Source organism: Gigantopelta aegis, chromosome 11 (assembly GCF_016097555.1).
Source record: "Gigantopelta aegis isolate Gae_Host chromosome 11, Gae_host_genome, whole genome shotgun sequence".
In the NCBI taxonomy this organism is placed as follows: domain Eukaryota; kingdom Metazoa; phylum Mollusca; class Gastropoda; order Neomphalida; family Peltospiridae; genus Gigantopelta; species Gigantopelta aegis.
The window spans coordinates 33001091-33025783 of NC_054709.1; the positions used below are offsets into that span (position 1 = coordinate 33001091).

At 37.4% G+C, this 24693-nt stretch overlaps 1 protein-coding gene across 2 annotated transcripts in view; it reads left to right on the forward strand.

The window, feature by feature from the left end:
• The window catches only part of LOC121385458 (homeobox protein mab-5-like), an 86226-nt gene extending 61744 nt beyond the window's left edge, over positions 1-24482 (forward strand). For both annotated transcript variants that reach the window (XM_041516153.1, XM_041516152.1), the window contains exon 3: positions 23416-24482. In XM_041516153.1, coding sequence (XP_041372087.1) covers positions 23416-23690 — 275 coding nt within the window. In that variant the 3' untranslated portion in view covers positions 23691-24482. The remainder of the gene's footprint in view (positions 1-23415) is intronic.
• The last annotated feature ends 211 nt before the right edge of the window (positions 24483-24693 follow it).

The window sequence follows — 24693 nt, forward strand, 5'->3', positions numbered from 1 at the left end:
GTGACATATAAAAGTTTGTTTTGTTTAACGACACCACTAGAGCACATTGATTTATTAATTATTGGCTATTGGATGTCACCTATTTGATAAGTTTGGAATATAAAAGTTTGGTTTGTTTATCGACACCACCAGAACACGTTGATTTATTAATCATCGGCTGTTGGCTGTCGAAATATTTAACAATTTTGACATACAAAGAAGAAACCTGCTACATTTTTTTCGTTAGTAGCAAATAATCTTTTATATGTACCATCCCACAGACAGGATAGGACATTCCACGGACTTTGATATACCAGACTTTGGGCTAGATCGAAAAATTGCCCAATGGGCCCACCGACGGGCATCGCTCCTAAACTGACCGCACACCAGTTTAGCGCTTTACCAATGGGTTATGTCCCGGGCGCGCTGAAAAAGTTACACGCTTGTAAATCTATCGGATCAGTCATAAATTACGTCTCTTAAAATCTCTTCATGTGGAGACTGTTGTGATATAATTTACAGGGTGGTTTGTCCGGGTTAGGTACAATCCAAACGACTATAAGCCGCAACAAAAATTTGAATAAGAACCAGACAAGTATGGTATACGCGACTGTCATTACAATCAGTAGCTGAGGCGAATCTGAATCACGTGACTCTCATTACAACCAATAGTGAGACGATATCATGTGGCATGTATTACAAGCAAACGTCCGTCTGCGTCAGTCTGAAATGGTTACATACCTTATGGGAACCAGGCTTAAACTTGTACCCTGTAAGGGCATCCCAGGATTAATATATATATATATATATATATATATATATATATATATATATATATATATATATATATATATACACACACACACACACACACACACACACACACACACACACACACATATATATATATATATATATATATATATATATATATATACACATGTATATATACACGCACACATTATGTATGTATGCATGTATGTATGTATGTATGTATGTATGTATGTATGTATGTATGTGTGTATGTATGTATGCATGTATGTATGTGTGTGTATGTGTGTATGTATGTATGTATGTGTGTGTGTGTGTACAAAATATTAATTAAATATTTTACAAAACCGTAACCAGAATAGTAAGATATATGGTGCGTTTGTATGTAATAATGTAGGTGTGGGTTCGAGTCATGCATACCTGGACAATATACTAAACAAAATAAAATTTGCTTTGAGCGGAGGAGGTTCCAATAAAAACCCACAGCCACCCCCAAACCCACCCCTGCACACGCGCCTGGATTTGACTACACCAAAGGGATATATTCACCAGAAGTGACAAATATATAAACTCAGTCTAATCGAGCGTAAGAGAGCAAACTGGCTGCTAAGTTTAAACACAATCACGATTTATCTAGCTTAGGACGTGTGGAACACCATGTTCTGTGATTAACGCTCGAACGAGCCCACATGCATGTAGTGATGGCAAATCTGTTACCTGTCCGCGGACGAAAGCTACGGGTCTAGCGGTGAACAATAAACATTCTACCCACTCATCAACTTGATATGACTGACAGAAATGAAATCGCTTATCAAACGTGCAACATCACAGTTGAGTAATGAGGCTTGCAGCCAAAGTTATTTAGTAACCGTAGGAACCGGGGGGGGGGGGGGGGGGTGTTAATGGCCTGGCCCCCACCCCCCAGGACGAAAATACATATTTTGTCCTACTCTGTATAAATAAAGGTAAAAACTATGACTTGTCCCTCCCCCAAATAGGCTGTAACTCCCCCCCCCCCCCCCCACTCGATATTGTTGCTACTGGCCAGACGTTAAAGTTAAAGTTTGTTTTGTATAACGACACCATTAGAGCACATTTATTAATTAATCATCGGCTACCGGATATCAGACATTTGGTAATTCTGACTCGTAGCCATAAGAGGAAACTCGTTACATGTTTTTTCCTAGAGCGGCAATGGATCTTTAATATGCACTTTCGCACAGTCAGGAAAGCACATACCACGGCCTTTGAACAGTTGTGGTGCACTGGTTGGAACGAGAAAAAACATCAGTAGATAAATACATCTCCGTTTGCCTGGGAGTATCCGTGTCTGGCCTGGTGCTTATAAAACTTAAGACTCCAGACTCTAATAGAGTCTGAGACACTAATGGCATGACAACGCCATACAAATTGTCTGCGTGTGACGTCATTAGAGACTGAGTCTGGAAAGTTTTATAAGCACGGGCCCTGATCATTATGCTGACTGCTTGCGCAGAAAGGCGGAAGTATTTTTATATAGTTATATATGGATTCTGAATTATACGTATACGGGGCTGCGCATTTTAAATTAGACACACACATATTGTTTATCTTCTCTACTAGTATCGGGCTACTTACCCAACAGGCGCGTATGCAAGGGGTGGGGTTGGGGTGGGGTGGAGTGGGGGTGGGTGGAGTGGGGGGTTGGGCGTTGGGATCGAAACCCAGCCGAAGATCCAGGGGTTTGGCTTGGGGGGGGGGGGGGGGCTGGACATGGTAAGATGTGTTTGATTTTTTCACTATTGAAAAACATTTCTGATGTAGGCGAAAAAAATAAGGAAGGGGCGTCTAGATCCACGCCTGAACCCCCATCTGCTTCAACCGAAATTTTTATTGTTTCAATATATTTTACAGGGAAGCAAAAATGTTATTCAGTACATTCAGTAAAAACAAGAAGAAAATTTTGCTTGAGTAGGGGGCGGGGAAGAGGTCAACCCCGACTCCCCCCCCCCCATCCTCACTGCACACGCACCTGAATCTGCCCTCTTCGCCCAACCCCTCTCTGGGTGCAGTCTGGTGGAGGAGAACGTGTGCCCTGGCAGGTCGGTACTCAGGTGTTAAGACTATGAACACGTGTGTAGGTCTTGGCGTGACAGACGGTAACTCGAGCTAGACACACCGCCGTGATACTACCCCCACCCAGCTTACATATCGTCAGGTGGGCGTGACTGCTTCACTAACTCCTACAGACTGTAAACACACGCACGTGGCCCTTATTCTTATTCCTCGTTAGTGTTAGCGTTATTTTTAGTATAATCTTGATAAATAGGACGTTTACACTAAAGTGATCGATCCCCGTCGGTGGACCCATTGGTCTATTTCTCGTTCCAGCCAGGGCTCCACAACTGATGTAACAAAGGCCGTGGCATGTATTACCCTATCTGTGGGATGGTGCATACAAATGATCACTTGCTGCTAATCGAAAAGAGTAACCCATGAAGTGGCGACAGCGGGTTTCCTCTCTCAATATCTGTCTGGTCCTTAACCATATGTCCAACGCCATATAACCGTCAATAAAATGTGTTGAGTTCGTTCCTTCCTTTACACTAAAGTGGTACGCAAAAAAAACAAAAAAACAATAACAATAAAATAATAATAATAATAATAATAATAATAATAATAATAATAATAATAATATTAATTAATAAATAAAACCCCAAAACAAATAAATAAATAGATGAATAAAAAAATAAATAAATAATAAATAAAAAAATAAAAAATAAATAAACAAACATATGTATAAATAAACATATGTATAAATAAATAAATAAATAAATAAATAAATAAATAAATAAATAAAACGAACGAACGAACGAACGAACGAACGAAGGAACGAACGAACAAACAAACACACAAATAAATAAATAAAAGTAATTTTTTTTTTAAATTTTTTTAAAGTATATGAATTAAAAAAAAAAGCAATAAAATAAAAAATAAAATAAAATAAAATAAAATATAATAATAATATAATACAATACAAATAAAATAATAATATAATACAATACAAATAAATAAATACAAATAAATTATAAATATACAATAATGCAAAATAACTTTAACAATATTAATAAACAAATTAATAACAAACAAGCGACACTAAAAATAAATAAACCTCAAATAAAAATAAATAAATAAGTAAATAAATAAGCAAATTGACCCCCCCCTAAAACCAACAACTATAAAGAAACAAATTAATAATGCATAAATATCTCCATATTAACCATGTGAAGGGTTCACGGGAATAACCTGTGATTTCACATTTTAGTAAGGTGATATATTTTAATTTTAACTTGTACACCTGTGCAATCGTGGAATAAAGCATAATTTACCAACTACGTTTAATGGCCTACCATAATAGTATAGGTTTTCAATTCCGTGTGTCACTGTGACATTCACATACATGACTGCTATAACACTATCTGTTTGGACATTATTTTACTTGGCGGGACGCAGCCCAGTGGTAATAGCTAGTCCGATGCGCGGTCTTTGTGGGATCGACCCCCGTCGGTGGGCCCATTGGCTAATGTCTCGTCCTAGCCAATACACCATAGGCCGTGGTATGTGTTATCCTGTTTGTGGGATGCTGTATATAAAAGACCCCTTGTTATTAATGGTAAAAAAAAAATGGAGCGGGTTTATATTAAAATTATCAAATGTTTTACATCAAATAGCCGATGATTAATATATCAGTGTGATCTAGTTATGTCGTCAACTAAAAGAAACTTTAGACGCTTTATATGGTATGTGCTGTTCATTGACAAAATAATCGTACTGTTACACATCAAAGGTACTGAGGTCGTTAAGCAGGCATTATTTTCTTTAAATTCTGAAGCATGTTACATCAGCATTTTATTGGTCAGAGTGACGAATACCCGTCGATTAAAAAGAAGAAATAAATACTTTAAAAAAAAAAAAAAAAAAAAAAAAAAAAAAAAAAATCCGAAAAATCCGAAACAAAATCCACCAACAAATGTGTTGATATGTCATTAAACATTCCTTTACCGTAAGGTGCAAATCCAGGGGATGGTAAAATGAGGTGCGAAAGACTCGAATTTTAAAATTATATTAAATGTATTATTATATAAATATTATATCAATATAATAATTATGGGTGCTGTTTCTTAGTTTTCTTATTTTTTTTTTTATTTTTTTTTTTTTTTTTTTACCCCCTCCCTAGGGAAAAAAGAAATCCCATATCGTCTCCCGTGAAAGTCCATTCCAACTGGTGTAGGAACTAACTCGCTCGACCACCCACCCGGGTCACAAATCGCAGTCACGGAGTTTTCTCCGATATCTGATCATGGAAAGTGACTCGGTGTCTCATCGTTTACGAATCTTACCGAATTTCACCGATCAGGGCTATCGTCTTTCTCGCCGACACTCGATACACGTCATTAACCGTGACGTCACCGACTGTTGGAATTCTAAACATTTCTATGATACGGGGGTACATTTTCCAGATCGGGTATATATGAATGTATTACGGCATGTCTATATATATATATATATATATATATATATATATATATATATATATATATAATAAAATAAAATAAAAAATACAGAAAGGAAAGAGAAAGATGGAAGGAAGAAAGAAAGAAGAAAGAATGAAGGGAAGAAAGAAAGAATGATAGAACAAAAAGAAGAAACAAGTTGTCAATTGATAATGGGAGATAATATAACTTTCTACTTTCGTTTTGTCATTCGTTCATCAACGTTTTTTGTTTTGTTTCTCACTTCGCCCACTTGACAAATCTGTTTCGTTCTTGTCTGGTGTGCAAAAATCTATCCATCCATCCACCCATAAGCGAACGGGCTCCCATTTTTGTAAGGGTTATTGCTGGCTTTTGACCGAATTAAACGAAAATGCCAGAATCTGGATAACAATATTTTTTTCATATTAGCATTTCTATCAAACAGCTAAGTCATTACGCATTTGTATATGGATTACAACTAATTTTGAGGGTAGAATGATGGAAACACACGGTAAAAAGGTCTCAGGTTAGCACATTTTGCCTGAATATCTGTATAATGTTTACCTGAATTTGAGGTTCTACTCCAGCACTAGGGTAGAAGATTGGGAGCAATCCCCCCGCCCCCTGTCTCGCACGCTTACCAGCCTACTCCAAAATCCATACATTTAATCCAACCTCTTTTCCATCTGTCCGTCTTATAAGAACCAACAACTACATTCACTGACATCTCAAAATCCATTCAACCATGAACGGGAAGTAGTCCAGTGGTAAAGCGCTCACCTGGTGTGTGATCTCTGTTGGGCTATTTCTCGTTCCATCCAGTACTCCACAAATGACGTACTAAAGGCCGTGGTATGTACTACCCTGTCTTTGGGATGGTGCATATAAAAGTTCTCTTGCTGCTAATCAAAACCATTTAATTTAAAAAAAAAACCTTTATTAATATATAGTTATTATATTCCTATAAATAGAATACAAATTGTCTGGCCTATACAATCATATAGTTATTATTATTATTAATTTATTTTGACATTGTTGTTGATGTTATACAATTCGTATCTCTGCTGACACCAGATTGTTTGGTATTGGGCAATCAGTTGAACTGAATTGAATTTATCCCATAATCTGTGTGGTCTTTAAAGGATATCATGTCAGACAAGGGACGAAAAGAAGTCCACTTATGTTTAGCCCTCGCTTGATGCGCGATCGGTTTAGGATCGATCCCCGACGGTGGGACCATTTGGGCCATTATTCGTTCCAGCCAGTGCACCACGACTGGTTTATCAAAGGCCGTGGAATGTGTTATCCTGTCTGTGGAATGGTGCATATAAAAGACACCTAGCTACTATTGAAAAAATGTAGCAGGTTTTCTCTCTAAGACTGTGTTAATTTCTTATAATATGATTACTGATAGTCTCTGATAATTCCTGTAAGTAATGGCTTATCTAGTTTTATATTGTATGTTATATTACATTTTATTACAGTCTGCGTAAGGTGAGACTCAAATAAAGTATGTGGCTGTCTGTATAATTGCGTGTTACATTCACCAATCATATGTCCGTGCCTGTGGTGCTGGGTTCGAGTCGAGCCACGTCGTTTATCAAGCCGTCTCCAAAGACAACTTCCACGCCTGTAGCTTAACCGTAACCATGCCCTTTGACCCCTCGCTTTGATGAACACCATGTCACTTTATTTATCGGTCACGCCTCGCTAACCCGAAAAGTCATTCCAGATATGATATGCTTTCCTTTCTATTTTTTTGACATAAGTTTTTCTTCTTCTAATTTTATACTTTTTAATTTTAATTTGTATTTGGCAGTGTTGATGTATACGTGTACACGTGATTAGGCGTAGTTATATGTGTATGTATTCGTATATACTCATGAACAACCTATTAATATATACATGTAGAAATTGTTTTAAATTAAATAAAAATAAAATGAAATGAAATAAAATTAATAATATATATATATATATATATATATATATATATATATATATATATATATATATATATATATATATATATATTACACAAACGCAATCAAAGCAAACATTATTCGAATCGGAGAAAAACATGCACAAAAATCCCCAAAGCCATCCCCCACCCCCCCTTGTCTACCAACACTATAACATTTACTAACATGAAAAGAAAGAAAGAAATGTAGTTTTTTAACGACGCACTCAACATATTTTAATCAAGGTTATATAGTGTCGGACATATGGTTAAGGACCACAGGATTAATTAGAGATGAAACCCGCTTCCGCCTAACAATGGGTTACTCTTTTCGATTAATTAGCAGCAAGGAATCTTTTATATGCACCACCACACACACGGCCTTTGTTACATCAGTTGTGGAGCACTGGCTGGAACAGAAAAATAGTGCAATGGGAGAGCACTTTAACCACTGGGCTACGTCCTGCCCCTCTTAAATACTAACACGGAGTCGTACACCTGTATGGCTATTAATAGACGCAATCTTATTTTTATATCACAGGTATGTCTCTTTCCTTTGATGTAACATGTACAATATTACGCATTGCCTGGAGCCATTTTAAAACGGATGATCGAATTCAAAATCACGCTCAGTTTTGTTTACCAGTGTATAGAGCATTATAGAAATTACTTTTTTTTGCTAGGGAGTTTTCATTTTCTCATTGGCGGATCAGTGGCGTAGCAAGTGTGTGGGGAGGGGGGGGGGGGGGGGGGGTACGGGGACATGGCCCCAAATCAAATTTTTTGTTTGCTTTTAAACTGTATTAAATTTTATAAAATCATACATGCATACAAACATACATAGTGTGAGTTGCTCCCCTCCCCCCACTAGTGGGTTGCCACCCCCCAATATAAACTCATGGCAACGGCAGTGTGGCGGATCCAGATGGGAATGGAGTGGGGGAGGGATCACAAGGGTCCGTTGGAAGTGTCCTGTTTAATGGTGTGTTCCTTTATTATTGTTAGTTTTACATTTATCATTCACCATATATAAAACTACGTTAACCTGAGAACACATTTTCGAGAAGCATGTCCCCAAACCGCCCTCGACCCTTTGTGAGCGCAGTTCATTTGCTTTCGTCAAACTCAAACTGCATTTTAAAAATTATTTTTGGACTCACCCTTTACCAGATCCTGGAACCGCTAGTTTCCCCATCCACGTTGATATTGATACACCGTAATGTCTGTTATGAAATGATTACAATATTTTATTTACTGTTTAATCAGTGGCTATTAAAGTCTGTTTGTTTTGTTTAACAACACCACTAGAGCACATTGATTTATTAATTATCGGCTATTGGATGTCAAACATTTGGTACGTTTGACATATAGTCTTGTAGAGGAAACCCGCTACATTTTGCCGTTAGCAGCAAGGGATCTTTTATATGCACAATTCCACAGACAGGATAGCACATACCACAGCCTTTGATATACCAGTCGTGGTGCACTAGCTGGAACGAGAAATCGGTCAATGGGCCCACCGACGGGGATCGATCCTAAACCGACCGCGCATCAAGCGAGCGCTTTACCACTGGGCTTGAAATGAAAACTAGCTGCTACAAACATTAGCACACGACAGCAAACGCATTGGATATACAGACACTGGTATTCTAAAGAAGAAAATATATTGAATTAGTAATTTTGGTCGTTAAGAGAAAATAAACCCCATCTTACAAGTGCTTGATGGTCTCTTTAACTATACACAGTTTATTTTTTAATGTAATGCTACATAATTTTAGTTTGATCGTTTTCGCTTTGACATGTACTTACAACATTAAACAAACATGTCAGTGACTAGCACAAACAAGAAGAGACCCGACACCACCATCTGAAACAGATCTGTTTCAAATAGTCATGTCAGGTTTCCTCTTGTCGCCTTTGTACCCGACAAAAACATAGGTTTAATGTTATAAACGACTTTCATGATAATCAAACTCGAGGTCTGTGCTGTTATATTTAAAGGGACATTCCTGTGTTTGCTGCACTTTTTAAGATGTTATCGTCTAACAGTCTTTTTAACAATTGTAATTACATATCAAATATATTTTTCTGCATAAAATATTAGTGGCTATACCGTTATATTAAACGTGTTTCTGATCGTTCTAATATTTGTACTAGGTTAAATTTCATCATGTTTCCTAAAATATTGTTTTTTCATACGTACACAATTATTTGAAGACAAAATCCAGTTTAGGCTTCTTACAAATATTAAGACGACCAGAAACACATTGAATATACAGACACTGATATTCTAAACAAGAACATATAAAGAGTTCAGGCGCAAAACGCGATATATCCATTTTTCATTTTCAGTAAAAGTTATGTTTTTAATTGGCGTATATCGCGTTTTCATACAAAAAAACGGGATTTACCCAATACAATTCCATAAGGATCAATCTCGTTTTGCGGCAAATCAGCGGGCCTACGATTAGCCCTTACAGATATACAATAATGACTTTAACTAAAAACAAGAAAGAGGACATCCGGGTACGTGTGTACGTATTTGTTTGTGTATGGACATATGTGTTGTATATTTATTATATGTACAGCAGTGATTTGGGGCTCCCATCCCGGACACTGCTATATTTGTGATCTGGCACAATAAAAAAAAAAAAAAAAAAAAAAAAAAAAAAAAGAAAAAAATAGGTTATATCGTCATATATTTAATATGTAAGTTTAATCGTAAAAATATTTTATTAGTCTGAAATATTTTACAATGCAGCAATCTCAGGAATGTCCCTTTAAGAAAATGTGTGTATTATAGACATAATACCATACCGGGCTTTAGTTCTTTAAAACTGTAGAAATTGACAGTTAGACAGAAGTCGTTAAACTCAATCTGGTGGTGGGAGCCGGTTCGGGGAGGCGAACGCAGTACCTAATAGCCAAACTGAAAAAAAACAAAAACATAGAGGGGCGGGACGTAGCTCAATGGTACAGTGCTAACCTGATGCGAGATCGATCTAGGATCGATCCCTGTCGGTGGGCCCATTGGGATATTTCTCGTTCTAGCCAGTAACAAAGGCCGTGGTATGTACTATCATGTCTGTGGGATGGTGCATACAAAAGATACCTTGCTGCTAATCGAAAAGAGTAGCCCATGAAGTGGCGACAGCGGGTTTTCTCTCTCAATATATGTGTGATCCTTAACCAATTGTCCGACGCCATATAACCGTAAACAAAATGTGTTAAGTGAGTCGTTAAATAAAACATTTCCTTTTTTTTTTAGTAACATAGAAGGAAGCCATACAAAGGTATTCTTTACAGAACGTAGCTAGGATTGTGTGTGTATGTGTGTGGCGGGGGGGGGGGGGGGGGGGGGGGGGGGGGGGTGGCAGATGAATTATTGGAACGAACGAGCATGGAAGGCGCAAGACACTAGGTGGTCCGGAGGCATATCCCCCACCCCCTAGGAAATTATGAAATCTAGAGGCTTTGAAATATCATTTTGCAGCCATTTCAGGGAGCTTATCATTTTTACTGTTTTTTGTTTTTTTTTGCTACGGCCCTGTATTAACAGATGGCCACGTCGGTCGACTAACATTCGACACCAAGTCTTTGAAGTTAGACTGAAATTAAAGCCGTGGTTTACTGTTACCGGTGTCCGGATCTCGTTACTCTTACGGCGGCAGACAAACACTTGGCGAACAACTGTTGTCTGGTATCAGTCTAGAATTTTCATTACAATTAAAGGGCGAATTACTCGCACTGGTCATTTTATTGCGCTGCCGTTGAGGCTGACTTCAAGCGTAATGATTTGAAAAAAAAAAAATGTTTTGTTTAATGACACCACTAGAGCACATTGATTTATTAATCATCGGCTGTTGGGTGTCAAACATTTGGTCATTTTGACATATAGTATTAGAGAGGAAACCTGCTAAAAAAAATATTCATTATTAGCAAGGGCTCTTTTATATGCGCCATCCCCAAAACAGGATAGCACATACCACAACCTTTGATATACCAGTCATGGTGCACTGGCTGGAACGAGAAATAGTCCAAAGGGCTCACCGACGTAGATCGATCCCAGACTGAGCGCTTTACCACTAAGGTATGTTCCGCCCTCTAACAAACTGTGAGATGATATATATTTATTTATTTATTTATTTAAATTCGTTTATTTGTTTATTTATTTATTTATTTATTTATTTAATTGACAAGCTGAAATCATTATCACATTAACACTCACTCACTCACTCACTCACTCACTCACTCACTCACTCACTCACTCAACACTCACTCCACTCACTCACTCACCACTCACCCACTCCACCCACCCCAATCACTCACCGCGCTCGCTCACTCCCACTCACCCCACCGCACTCACTCACTCACTCACTCACTCGCTCACTCACTCACTCACCCACCCACTCACTCGCTCGCTCGCTCACTCACTCACTCACTCACTCACTCACTCACTCACCCACCCACTCACTCGCTCGCTCACTCACCCACTCACTCACTCACTCACACAATTTTAAAACGTTATTACTTTAAAAAAGAAACCCAACAAAACAAAACAACAATACGACTTATGGTTGTCTCCCTCGAATATACGTCTTTCTCACACAGTGCATCACGTACCATGAATAATTAAATAGACGTGGTGCTCTGGTAGTATTGAAGGAAATTAAAATAAAACAGACCACAACCTAGACTCGGCATTACCGTTACATTTGTTTAGAAACCCTGAGTAGATTGTACTGCAGCAAATAGAACCTTTTCCGGGTCACCAGTAACGGGTCATTTGTAACTATGGCTACAGAATGCTATTTCCCAGACTACACGCGCAATAAGTATGTAAGTAAGTAAATCTATTAAGTAGAAAACCCAACAACACCAATAACAACAACAAAAACTTAATTCTGATTATAATAAATTTACTTTATTGTCAATAACCGTGCGAAAAGCAATTGCATTTGCTGCGACCCTTTTGTCACGTGACCAAAACCGTGCGTGCAATATCATTGGTTTGCAATATCGACGATGATGGGTGCGAGTCAGATCAAAGCGTGCGCGCAATCAATGGAAGTATACGTTTTTAAGTTGTGTGGCTGTTTCGCTTTGATAGATTATTGTAGGGAAATTAAACGGCAGCCATGCGTGTTGCGACATTTGGGGAAGTGACGTGACGTGGAAATGATGGCCCCTTTCTTTATAAATCTATATCCTAGAGATGGAAGGCGTCCCAGTCGAGACGGTCGTGTATGAGTGCTGAAAGAATGCCATTTTGCTCGCATTAACCGCTTTCCAAACGAATCGACAACCATCCGTATAAATGCATTTCAGTTTATCGTCGATTTATCCGCGACTGAAAGTCCCGTCTTTGTTATTTTCGTCTATAAAAGGATCTTTCTCAAAGCTGCAAATGTATTTCACTATTTGTTCTTTTTTATATATATACATATGCATATACTGGCGAGACAGAGGTTTCTTCAACCGAACAAATAAAACATAGACGATAATCTCAGAGAGAGAGAGAGAGAGAGAGAGAGAGAGAGAGAGAGAGAGAGAGAGAGAGAGAGAGAGAGAGAGAGAGAGAGAGAGAGAGAGAGAGAGAGAGAGAGAGAGAGAGAGAGAGAGAGAGAGAGAGAGAGAGAATTCGAATTCAAACTGCGACATCGATATCACGTGTTAACGAGGAAACTTGCTACATGCAGCAAGGGATATTTTATATGCACTTTCCCACAGACAGGAAAGCACACACCACGGCCTTTGACCAATTGTGGTGCACTGGTTAGAATGAGAAAAAAACCCAGTCAGTTGAATGGATCCTCCGAGGTGGTTCGATCCTGTGACGCAAGCACCTCAAGCGAGCAAGGGCGGGACGTAGCTCAGTGGTACAGTGCTCGCTTGATGCGCGGTCGGTCTGGGATCGATCCCCATCGGTGGCCCGTTGGGCTCTTTCTCGTTCCAGCCAGCTGACCACAACTGGTATATCAAAGGCTGTGGTATGTGTTATCTTGTCTGTGGGATGATGCAAGTGAGCATTCAACTGACTGAGCTAAATCCTGCCCTTTCGTCAACAATCTTTAGTCACGAAGAAATAAAACACATAGAAAATATTCATTGCATATCCGTGTTCTTTATCTATACAGAGATACAGTTCGAAGTCAAAGTGCGACATTGATATCACGTGTGAACCTGTGATCACCTTTATAGAAGGTTGCAATAACATAAATTTATAAATTGTAGTATATGAACCTGTTTGGATGTATTGTTTTTATGATCATGCACTTGGAATTTTCAATTCGTTCTTAAATAAAATAAATAAATATGTCTTCCAATTATTTCAAAGAAAATATATCAAGAATCTGCAAAGCGAATACAGTTAAAAGTTTAAAAAAAATTGTGTTTAACGACACCGCTAGAGCGCATCAGTTTATTAGTCATCGAAAGCGAATAAAGATGATATTAAATTATTTGAAAAAAAGTAAAGATGCAATTGTGGTAAACAGGTTGTAGGAATATTAATAGGAGTAAATACAATAAAACTGACTAAATAAAATTAATATTCTACAATAATAATAATGATAATAATAATAATAATAATAATAATAATAATAATAATAATAATAATAGCAATATAAACAATAATGCTGACTCAAGGTTGCACGGATAATATTTAAGTATTATTTTATAAAATTATATTAATTACAAAAATTAACAATAAAATTAATAATATTTATAAAATATACCAAAATAACGATATGAATGTCCCCTGTGCACCTGTGAATTAACAACACAAATAAATGCTTGAATAAATAATGAACTGACCAGCGAAGACATAATGAATGATTTTAAACAAACTAGATAATTAACGCCCTCTAAGGTGACAATGTATTGTTGTTTTGGTTTTTATTCCGGTTTTTATTTTTCGGGTTATTATTTATTTTTTTCGCCCCCCCCCCCCGACATGTAATTAATTGCGTCACGCTTGATTTAACTGCATATCGACTTGAACTACTCATCATGTGCCGATCCTCTTCCTAGGATTATCGATTTTCTCTCTCACTCTCTCTCTCCCAGGTAACAAACGAGCTTTCATTGGCGTTTCACGGACAGACAAACTCCTCGTGCACGTTCGCGCTTAATATGCATTTTTAAAAATCCTGAATACGGAAGAAGCCGAACGAGAATTGTTCGTGTATCACAGTAAGTGGATGATTCGCGAGTCGACCATGAAAGGTGTTGGAAGTCATAAAACACGACGAGCGGCCGCCGAACAGTGCGAATCCACCCATCCCTGAACCCATTAGCCAAAGTAGGAACATATGATTTGAAAATGACATTCTTTCACCTCAAGGATCAAAGGCGCCGCGCAGTCAGATATACACCTTAATTAGTGTCCTACCATTACAAGTCAGAATAGCCGATTCAACGTAAACCGTCCTACGTTTGTGGGTGGGATCCGGGATCCGGGATGGGACGAATGTGGACATTTATACCTACACATTCATTCATTTGTAATTATTTTAGTGCTTATAGCCGATTAGATTCAAGTGAACTAGTGGTTAGTGGTTATATACTCTTCAAAAAAAAGTTGGGGACCTGAACTATTAATGTGAATATCGACTATTAGACCGAACATACGTTTTGACTACAGACATCCTAGTAAAGAACATTCAGGTCTGTTTATTAACACACCGAACAACATTCCATAGTTTGCACATGCATCACGCAGTTGCCCCGTACACGTGCGTGGGGTGTCATTCTCGATTTTCACAATTCCCAGGAAGGTCGATTAATCACTGTGGATCATTATTTCGGTCAGTCTTTTTCATTCTATTGATCATATAGTTGTTATTGTTTTGTTTTTAGTCATTTTTATTGTTTGATTTTGCGATTTACTGATAAAAAACGTCAACTTTAAAATTTCACTTCTGATCCCAATCATCTTTCAAGATCTTTGGTGGTCATAAAACCTACTGTAATACTGAACTACAGGTTGTAATGTTTGCCCAATTAATTCACTATTATCATATAACCATTCCCCACAGCTAATATAACTTACAATCTTATTAGAGTCCCCTACTTTTTTAAAAAGAGTATATTAGTCAGGGAGAAGTCGGTGGAGTTAAACTCGCGCTGGGTGGGAGCCGGTGCCGGGAGACGAACCCAGTACCCACCAGTTCCATGGCTTAACCACAACTGAACCGAGGCCGGTATACCTTCAAAACGAATACCTGTCTTAAGTAGCCACTGTCTATAAACAGAAACCATGTGAAAGTTCAGCTAGGGACAAAAAGTAGAAACACGATGGCTAGATTGGTTATTTGCGCTTCAGGTATATCAAAGACCGTGGTATATGCTATCCTGTCTGTGGGATGGTGCATATAAAAAGTCTCGTCCGAGCCAGGGCACCACGACTGGTATATCAAAAACCGTGGTATGTGCTATCCTGTCTGTGGGATGGTGCCTATAAAAAATCCCTTGCTACTAACGAAACAAATTTAGCGGGTTTTCTCTCTAAGAATGTCTGTTAGAATTACCAAATGTTTGACATCCAATAGTCGATGATTAGTAAATCAATGTTCTCTAGTAGTGTCGATAAACAAAAGAAACTTTATGCGCTTCAGGTCAGACGAAAAGATCGCATTGTGAACCAACACAGGCTAGTCTATTGTTTTCCTAAATCAATTAATTTTATTTAATTTTTAAATTTTTTAATTTTTTTATCCCACTATTCCTTTCCATTCTTTTGCATTTACCATAGTTTGACACCCAATAGCCAATGTATTGTTCGTGCTGGGGTGTCGTTAAACATCTAATTTATTCTATTATATTCCTTTCCAAACTCTCCTTTGAATTCCATCTACTTTTTTTTGCCACTCCTATCTTTCAACTTCTTTCACTGTCCATCTCCACGTCCCATTCATTGTCTCTCCAACCGCAACAAGTGATTGTCTCTTATGGAAAGTGTTTAGTGGTTACTTCTGTAAATCATCTAAATTAGTCTTATACAAATTGGGTTATATTAATTGACCACCATCGTAGAGATTGCTAAGATAAAAAGGTAAAAACAAAAAAAAAAAAAAAAAAAAAGAGAGAGAAAAAAGAGCAAAATAACAAGTACAAATGGCTAGTTTTACTGAATATTTTCAAATATTTATTTGTGTCATTTTATTCTTTAATATAGTGGGTTTTTTTTTACATGGGCGTAGATATTCCATTACTACGTTTTGTTTCGCGTGATGTTTAGTCGTCGTTTTATGTTGAACTTTTGAGTGCGAGAGAGAGAGAGAGAGAGAGAGAGAGAGAGAGAGAGAGAGAGAGAGAGAGAGAGAGAGAGAGAGAGAGAGAGAGAGAGAGAGAGAGAGAGAGAGAGAGAGAGAGAGAGAGAGAGAAAGAACGAGAGAACGAGAGAGATAAATAAATGCATGTGTAAATGAGCTAGAGGTGTGGAGGCAGGAGGGTTCGAGAGAGAGAGAGAGAGAGAGAGGAGAGAGGAAATGAGAGAGGAGGAGAGAGAGAGAGAGAGGAGATAGAGAGCGGAGGGAGAAGCTCGAGCGAGTATAGAGAAGAGGAAGGAGAGAGAGAAGAGAGAGAGAGAGAGGGAGATAGAGAAATGAGAATAGAAAAGAAAGAGAGATCGAGAGAGAGAGAGAGAGATAAGAGAGCGAGCGGAGAGCGAGAGAGATAGAGGAGAGAGAGGAGAGAGAGAAGAGACTTGAGAGAAGAGGGAGAGATCTGAGAGTGGTTAAGAGAGAGATGAGAGACAAAAGAGAATGAGTAGAGAGATGCGAAGAGAGATCGAAAAAGAGAGAGAGAAGAGTCTTCGAATGGGAGAAGAGAAGAGAGAGAGATAGAGAGAGAGAGAGAGATAGAGAGAGAGATGAGAGAGTAGAGAGGGTTAGAAGAGAGGGAAACAGAACAGACGGAGCTACAGGCCTAACCTCACAGATTTTGAATTTGAGAGCTCGTGGCACAGAAGAGATGAGAATCCTTATCCCGTGAAGAAGGCAAGAAGGGCCTAGTGGAGTATCTCTCTCCGCATGAGAGGACGGAACGAGATGACGAAATAGAGCAGATTAGCCTGACGAGAGAGGAGAGAGAGGCAGAGAATGAGAGGCAGAGAGACTGGGAGGGAGAGAGGAGAGCCCTCTCGATCGAGCAGATAAAGAAAAGAGATAAGAGAGAGACAGGATTGCTGAGTGAGAGAGGGAGAAAGAGGGAAAGAGGATCCAGCATTTACAAGACTTTACGACTGGTTTGAGATGAGAGGAGAAAAATAGAAAGGAGGGAGAGAATTCGAGTAGATAAATAGGAGATGGATTAGAGAGAATAGAGAGGGGTACGTAAACAGAACTAACAGACGACAGACAGACGAGATGGAAACAGACAGACAGACAGCCAACCTCACAGATTCTTATTTGTTTTCGTGGCACAGAATGGATGAATAATCCTTATCCCGTGAAGTCAATCCCGGGCGAGTGGTAGTCCTCCTGCAGGCGGTGCAGGAATGACGAAATAGCGTTTTAGCTCGATACCACCCCCCCCCCCCCCCCCCCCCCCCCCCCCCACCCCCCCCCGCACACACGTACCTGTCATTCGTAAACATTATGATTGGATGGTACAATTGTGGTGATGCCATCATCTTTGTCAAAAATCCAGCATTTACAAACTTTACGGCTGGTTTGAGACCGTTTTATTCGGTACACTGGGAACTTTACCCCGCAAGTACGTATATTTTTAAAACGTTACTACCAGGATATTATATTATAAACAATCGCGCTACTTGGTTCAGAATACATCCTAGTTTATAATTTAATTTAATTTATTCATTGTTTTTTGTTTATCTTTTTTTTTTTTTTTACCCACAATAACTTTAAACACTAAAATGTGACAAATTTCTCTAATTACACCTCAAGATATTTATTAAACGATGTTCATTAAGCGTGTTTACTATGGCACATGCATGAATAGCCTAAATAGTTCGGTTTATTTCACAAATCAATAAATCGACAATCAGGTAAATATTTAATTATAAAAAGTAAAACAAAGAAATAAAGAAGATGAAAGAAGCGAAAATCTTCTTATAAAACACCAATTTTGGAATTCTTTCAATCTGTCACTTTTGTGACCCACGTACATGCATAATCTGAATTTATTTATTTGCTTATTTATTTATTTATTTTATTATTAACTTTCCTTGTTAAATGTATTTCCGTCTGCTTAACATTATCAGGATTTCCATATAATGCTTAATATTTCTACAAGTTGACGACTTTGTATATATGTACAATTCTGTGTTTGTGTAAGTAAAGAATGAATGAATGAATGTTTAACGCCACCCCAGCACGAAAAATACATCGGCTATTGGGTGTCAAACTATGGTAATGCTAACAAATAAAGTGATGAGCAACATCAATATAAAAATTCACGATTTAAATAAAAACAGTGTAAAGAACTGTGCAAAAATACAAATATCACAGATAGATACTGACCTTTACTCTAAATTTCAATCTGTGCTGTATTGGCCATTCTCAAAGAGAATGTTACACCCCTGCACCACGGTGAGGTTACAGCACGCGCAGGAGTGCACTATATATAAGTAATAATAATGTTATCAATAATTTCTTTAATGAAAAATTAAATTACTTATTCATTTTTCTTGTGAAAATGTTTAGATTATACATCGAATTACTTACCCACAAATAATTATATGAATGTATATGTCAAAATGACTTCATTTACTACTATTTTATAACTGCCAAACCCAATACGCGAAACCGGCTTGTATACCACGTGACGTGGCAGTTTGAATTTGAAATACAACTCCATACTGATCCCCCATACACAAAAAAGCCCCAAACAAGCAAACAAAACAAAACAAATTGGCTGCTATTTTAATTGACATGTTCGACATCGAAACCATTGTAATATTCGTACTAACTCACCTGATACAAATACAGACTACAATACAACAATAAAATAAACGTAGGGCGGATCCAGAAATATATATATATATATATATATATTTACATGTATGTTTGTCTGTCTATCTATCTATCTATCTATCTATCTATCTATCTATCTATCTATCTATCTATCTATCTATCTATCTATCTATATGTCTGTCTGTCTATATCAATATATGAATGAATGGATGGATGAATGGATAGATGGATGGATATATGGATAGATAGATATAGATAGATAGATAGATAGATAGATAGATAGATAGATGCGGTACAATGCCAGAAGGGTCACTACGGCTAATTAGTAGAATTTACATTTTACTGGTAATTAGACCTCCGTGGTAGATTGTACCTTAGATTTTGCACGTGGGAAGGAAATCTAACACCAACCACATGACACACCAGCCATATTTAACTCTGCTTCATCGGTGGGACGACTTTTTTTGTGTAATATCCGTACTTCTTCTCTAGTAAAAACCAGATAAAACGCATAATAAATCAATTAATCTTGGAAACCCACGCATTATTCCTGAAATTTACATATTCCTGGAGGAAACGATATGCAAACGTCAGTGTATAGAGTAATTGGAAAAATAGCGTCTAGTTGTACCTCCAACATGGCAGTCTTCCCGCCGGTGAAATAAATAACAAACATAAATAATATTACTTGTCCAAAACACTTTGCTTACTAGTGGGAAAATTGGCTTATCAAGGATATCGTGTGGACGCGTTGAGGGTTATATCTAATCTGGTTTAATTTACTTGGACAGAGATTTTGAGTTTTTCATCCGCGCTGCACTTAGGTCATTTGAACAAACTGATAAAGGAACTCACACATTCTCACGTGCATCCCGCGGAGTGATATATGCATTTCCGTCTTACTCGTTTTTTTTTTAATTTCCACTTCTTCGTAGGGCGCACTCACCTCATTTTCCCCCACACGTTGCTTTTTTTCTGGTAGTGGCTTAAAATGTTTATGACTTATATTATCAATGTTAAATTTTTTTCCAAGGGACTGTCTAGAAATGATAACAAGGGGGTTGGATGGCGGAGGAAATTCAATTTTTATTTATTCTGATGGACCGGCTAAAATCAGTTGGTGTTTAAGTGTATATATGTAATAACGTTTGGCGATGTGGGCGCCTTGTTGTGTTTTAATAAATGGTGGTAGCTAGTTTCAAGCATATTTAATCCCCGATTGTAAAAGGAGAGAGAGAGAGAGAGAGAGAGAGAGAGAGAGAGAGAGAGAGAGAGAGAGAGAGAGAGAGAGAGAGAGAGAGAGAGAGAGAGAGAGAGAGAGAGAGAGAGAGAGAGAGAGATTAAAAACAAATATAATATTTTGAATGCCAAACTAATTGTCCACTAGTGCATTCAAACATATTGCGCGTTCAAACAACAATGTTAACATTCGCAAACATTTGCAACCATTTGCCAACATTAATTTTACGTTTCTCTCGTGCCTTCTTTTATTCACGGTTTAGTGACACCCGTGCGCTACATACACGTTTTTATCGTACGTTTTATGTTCCTCCCCGGTAGTTGGGCATCAGCCTTACTGAACGAGAGTGACTGGCTTTCGAAAGACAATCAAAGAAATTATTGCTGCTAAAATGTCACGTTTATTGCAGCCGTGTAAATATTATGATCGGATCAGTGACATTTAATGCAAAATAACTACACTAGGAGTTTATGAATGACATTTTAGCGCACACGCAAATAATTTCCGACAGATGTTATTACTTTTCGATTTAGTTTTCGGTTTACCTGTGTGTGCGACATTGCTTTCGTGACAGGGGTATTGGACGTGATTGATAACGTCAGAGGAAAGCGCGCGCGCATGTCTGACGGCCTTCACCTTTAGCGTGGCCACGATATGTTCGAATACCGACTGGCGCCAATTTGTGACCGTTTGTCTCAAATCTGATGGTTTGTTGATGTTAGTGCCTCAGGGGTAAGGGGAGATTTGGCAACATACAAACACGCGCGCACGCAAGCACGCACACATGCATGCACGCACGCACACACTCACGTACACACACACATACATGCATGCATACAATTCACATACATACATACAATACACACACATACATACATACATACATACATACATACATATCAATCTAATTAAAATTAGCTCCACTATTACATGTGGATCTAACAGCAACCCGTTGGAGCTCATGTCCAGTTGACCTTTCATTCGACCAATCAAAACCTTACTGGCAAAATCATGCCAGTGATTTGAAAAGAATTTGAATACATTCGGGATTATGCCGAGAGTATACGAAATGTTTCGGGTAAATTACGAAGTATGCCGGAAACTAATTTCAATATAAAATGTTATATAAAATTCGTTTCAAGACGAAAAAAAAAAAAAACCGTGATGGTATAGCCATAAAATCTGTTTATACCAGTATACAATCCAGAGTTTATTACTGCACTTTCCCCCCTGTTTTTTCAATGTTGAAATAGACCAACAAGTTCGCCTATTGTATAAATAGTTTTGCCCGATATTTTTAGAATTTGTATGCTCCCGAATAACGCTATGAAAGGCGAAGTGTAATTGGTCGATATTTAAATTGTTGTTTATAGATGAACATGATACCTGGACATGAGAGTTCACGCAATGCTGTTAGATCTACTGGTATAAACCAGTAGAGCTAATTTTAATCAGATTGACATACATATATACATGCATACATACATACATACATACATACATACATATATGAATCCTGTCAAACTTTTCTTTTTAAAACATATTGCCAACATTTTAGAAAACTAATTACTATATACTGTCTGCCCTTTTTTTTACCTGTTGTCTTTTTCTGCACCCTCCCCCCTCCACCTTCCCCTCAGTTTAACCCACTTCTTCATATACATGTATACCAACGTCAGCTTGCGATGATGTAAATGAATTATGCATTGTTAGGGCAAAACAATACCGAAGAATTAATTGAAACTGTAGTTGTTGTTTTTTCGTGTGCTGCATTGGTAATGTTGTTATAATATGTTGAAACGAAATTGCGATTTAATTAACAATTAGTGACGCTAGTGTTTTTACGGTTATACTAAGGGTATGTGAGCTTGTGAGTTTATTAATACAGTTGGGTTTGTATTTTGCATTAGTAAATTATGTTATCGGGAGGCGAAATGGGGAGTTTATTAAAATTGTAGTTGTTTTTGTATTTTGCATTAGTAAATAATGTTATAATATGGTGAGGCGAGACTGTGAGCTTATTAAAACTGTAGTTGTGTTTGTATTTTGCATTAGTAAATAATGTTGTAATATGGTGAGGCGAGACTGTGAGTTTATTAAAACTGTAGTTGTGTTTGTATTTGGTATTAGTAAATGTTATAATATGGTGAGGCGAGATTGTGAGTTTATGAAAACTGTAGCTGTTTTTGTATTTGGTATTAGTAAATGATGTTATAATATGGTGAGGTGAGATTGTGAGTTTACTAAAACTGTAGTTGTGTTTGTATTTGGTAGTAGTAAATGATGTTATAATATGGTGAGGCGAGATTGTGAGTTTATTAAAACTGTAGTTGTTTGTATTTGGCAGTAGTAAATGATGTTATAATATGGTGAGGCGAGATTGTGAGTTTATTAAAACTGTAGCTGTGTGTAGTTTGCATTTGCAAAATATGTTGTGCTGAATTCTTGAGTTTGTACTTTGCACCAGCGGGGCCATTTGTGGTGCTGTTTCAATTTAGAATGTCCCGTAGGATTGTTGTGCTGTGTTCCTGAGGTAATTTGGCGCATTTGTATTTAAACGGTTCATCGAAAGTAAATTTGAGTGAATGTGACTTAGTTTGCCTAATTGTAGCTCTTAAGATCGCAGCTTTAATTAGGAGATAACTATAATATTATGGAATTTTTAGATTTGCGGGTGTCATTGTTTGTTTGATCCCGCAAATGTCAATTTTGACCGAATGCGTTAAACTGATGTTAAAAAACGAAACATTTGCAGGCATCAAATAGACAACAAGATCCGCAAATCTAAAAACTCCATACGATTATGTCCATATTGTAAAGTGAATCGTTGTTCTACGGAACTAACTGTATATTTGATATTTCTTGAAAAAAACCCCTTTCTAATGACGTCATTAGCTTTCCGGGTGTTATTTTAATTTCATCTCGGGAAAAAAATGTTATTAACCATTCACAATGCAGAACACACTCGCCACACACTCGTTTACAATTCTACATATTTGTTGTTTCTTTTTACAGAGACCAAAGGACGGAAGAAAAGAAAGCCGTATACACGCTACCAGACAATGGTTTTGGAGAACGAGTTTCTCAATAGTTCCTACATTACAAGACAAAAGCGGTGGGAAATATCGTGCAAACTCCAATTGACTGAAAGACAAGTGAAAGTGTGGTTCCAGAATCGACGCATGAAAAGAAAGAAACTGAACGAACGCGTGAAATCGCGCCAACGGGACGAAGACACTGTTACAAAAATAGAACCACACTCACAAGTGGAACACAATGTACAAGTGTGACGTCATTTCCGGTAGCAAAATTACGTACTTAGAACCTTTGTTGTGAATGTGTATTGAAACGAGTGCAGCAATCCACTCGTTAAATGAATATTTAAAAAACAAAACAAAAAATGAAAGTATAATAAAACAGCCGAAATCGAGTGCATGCAATAAAGCTCAGTGTCACTTCTGCAACGGTGTGACGTAATTCCAGGAACATCATTCTGTTAATGACGTCAGGTATATGGTAATGAGGTGAGATACATGTTAATGACGCAAGGTGCAGATGTTCATGATACTGGAAAGTGAGAAAGGGAGATGTGTCACGACCGATCGTTCGCGCACACGGGTACAAGATCGAAGTCTGGTAAACTAGACTAGAGTTCAGAGTAGCAATGGCTACGATGCTCATATGGTATTCGTTCTCGTGAAAAACTGTTAAACAATGAAAAACCACATTTTACGTCACAAAATACGTCATCTGTATGGTGAAATAACGTCATGTTCATACGCCAACGATTGTGTTACAAATGATTGTGCTATAGAATCCTTAAACATCACGTGTGCAGGAATGAATTTAAGGGAACATAACCATGTGGGGGAGGGGGATTCTGTAGTGAAATGGGAGGCAACTGAGCCTTCTCAGTTTTATTGTTAGTTTTATTTTAGTAGCCATTGTCTCATAAAAATATCAAGAATATGATAAATTGTTCATTTTAGCAGGTGATTTATAATATAAGTTTATACTATGACGAACAAAAATAATTCCTGATCCATTTATATAAGTTAAGTTACTAGAATTTTCGTATTCGAATTTATATATACATTGCAATAGGATTCAAATTACGAAATTATTATTTTTGTTTATCTATATCAATATATTTAACTATTAATTTATTAATTTCAATCCTGTTGTAATATATATATATATATATATATATATATATATATATATATATATATATATATATATATATATATATATAAATATTCTAAAATTATTCTGTTCAGCAGAACATGTCAG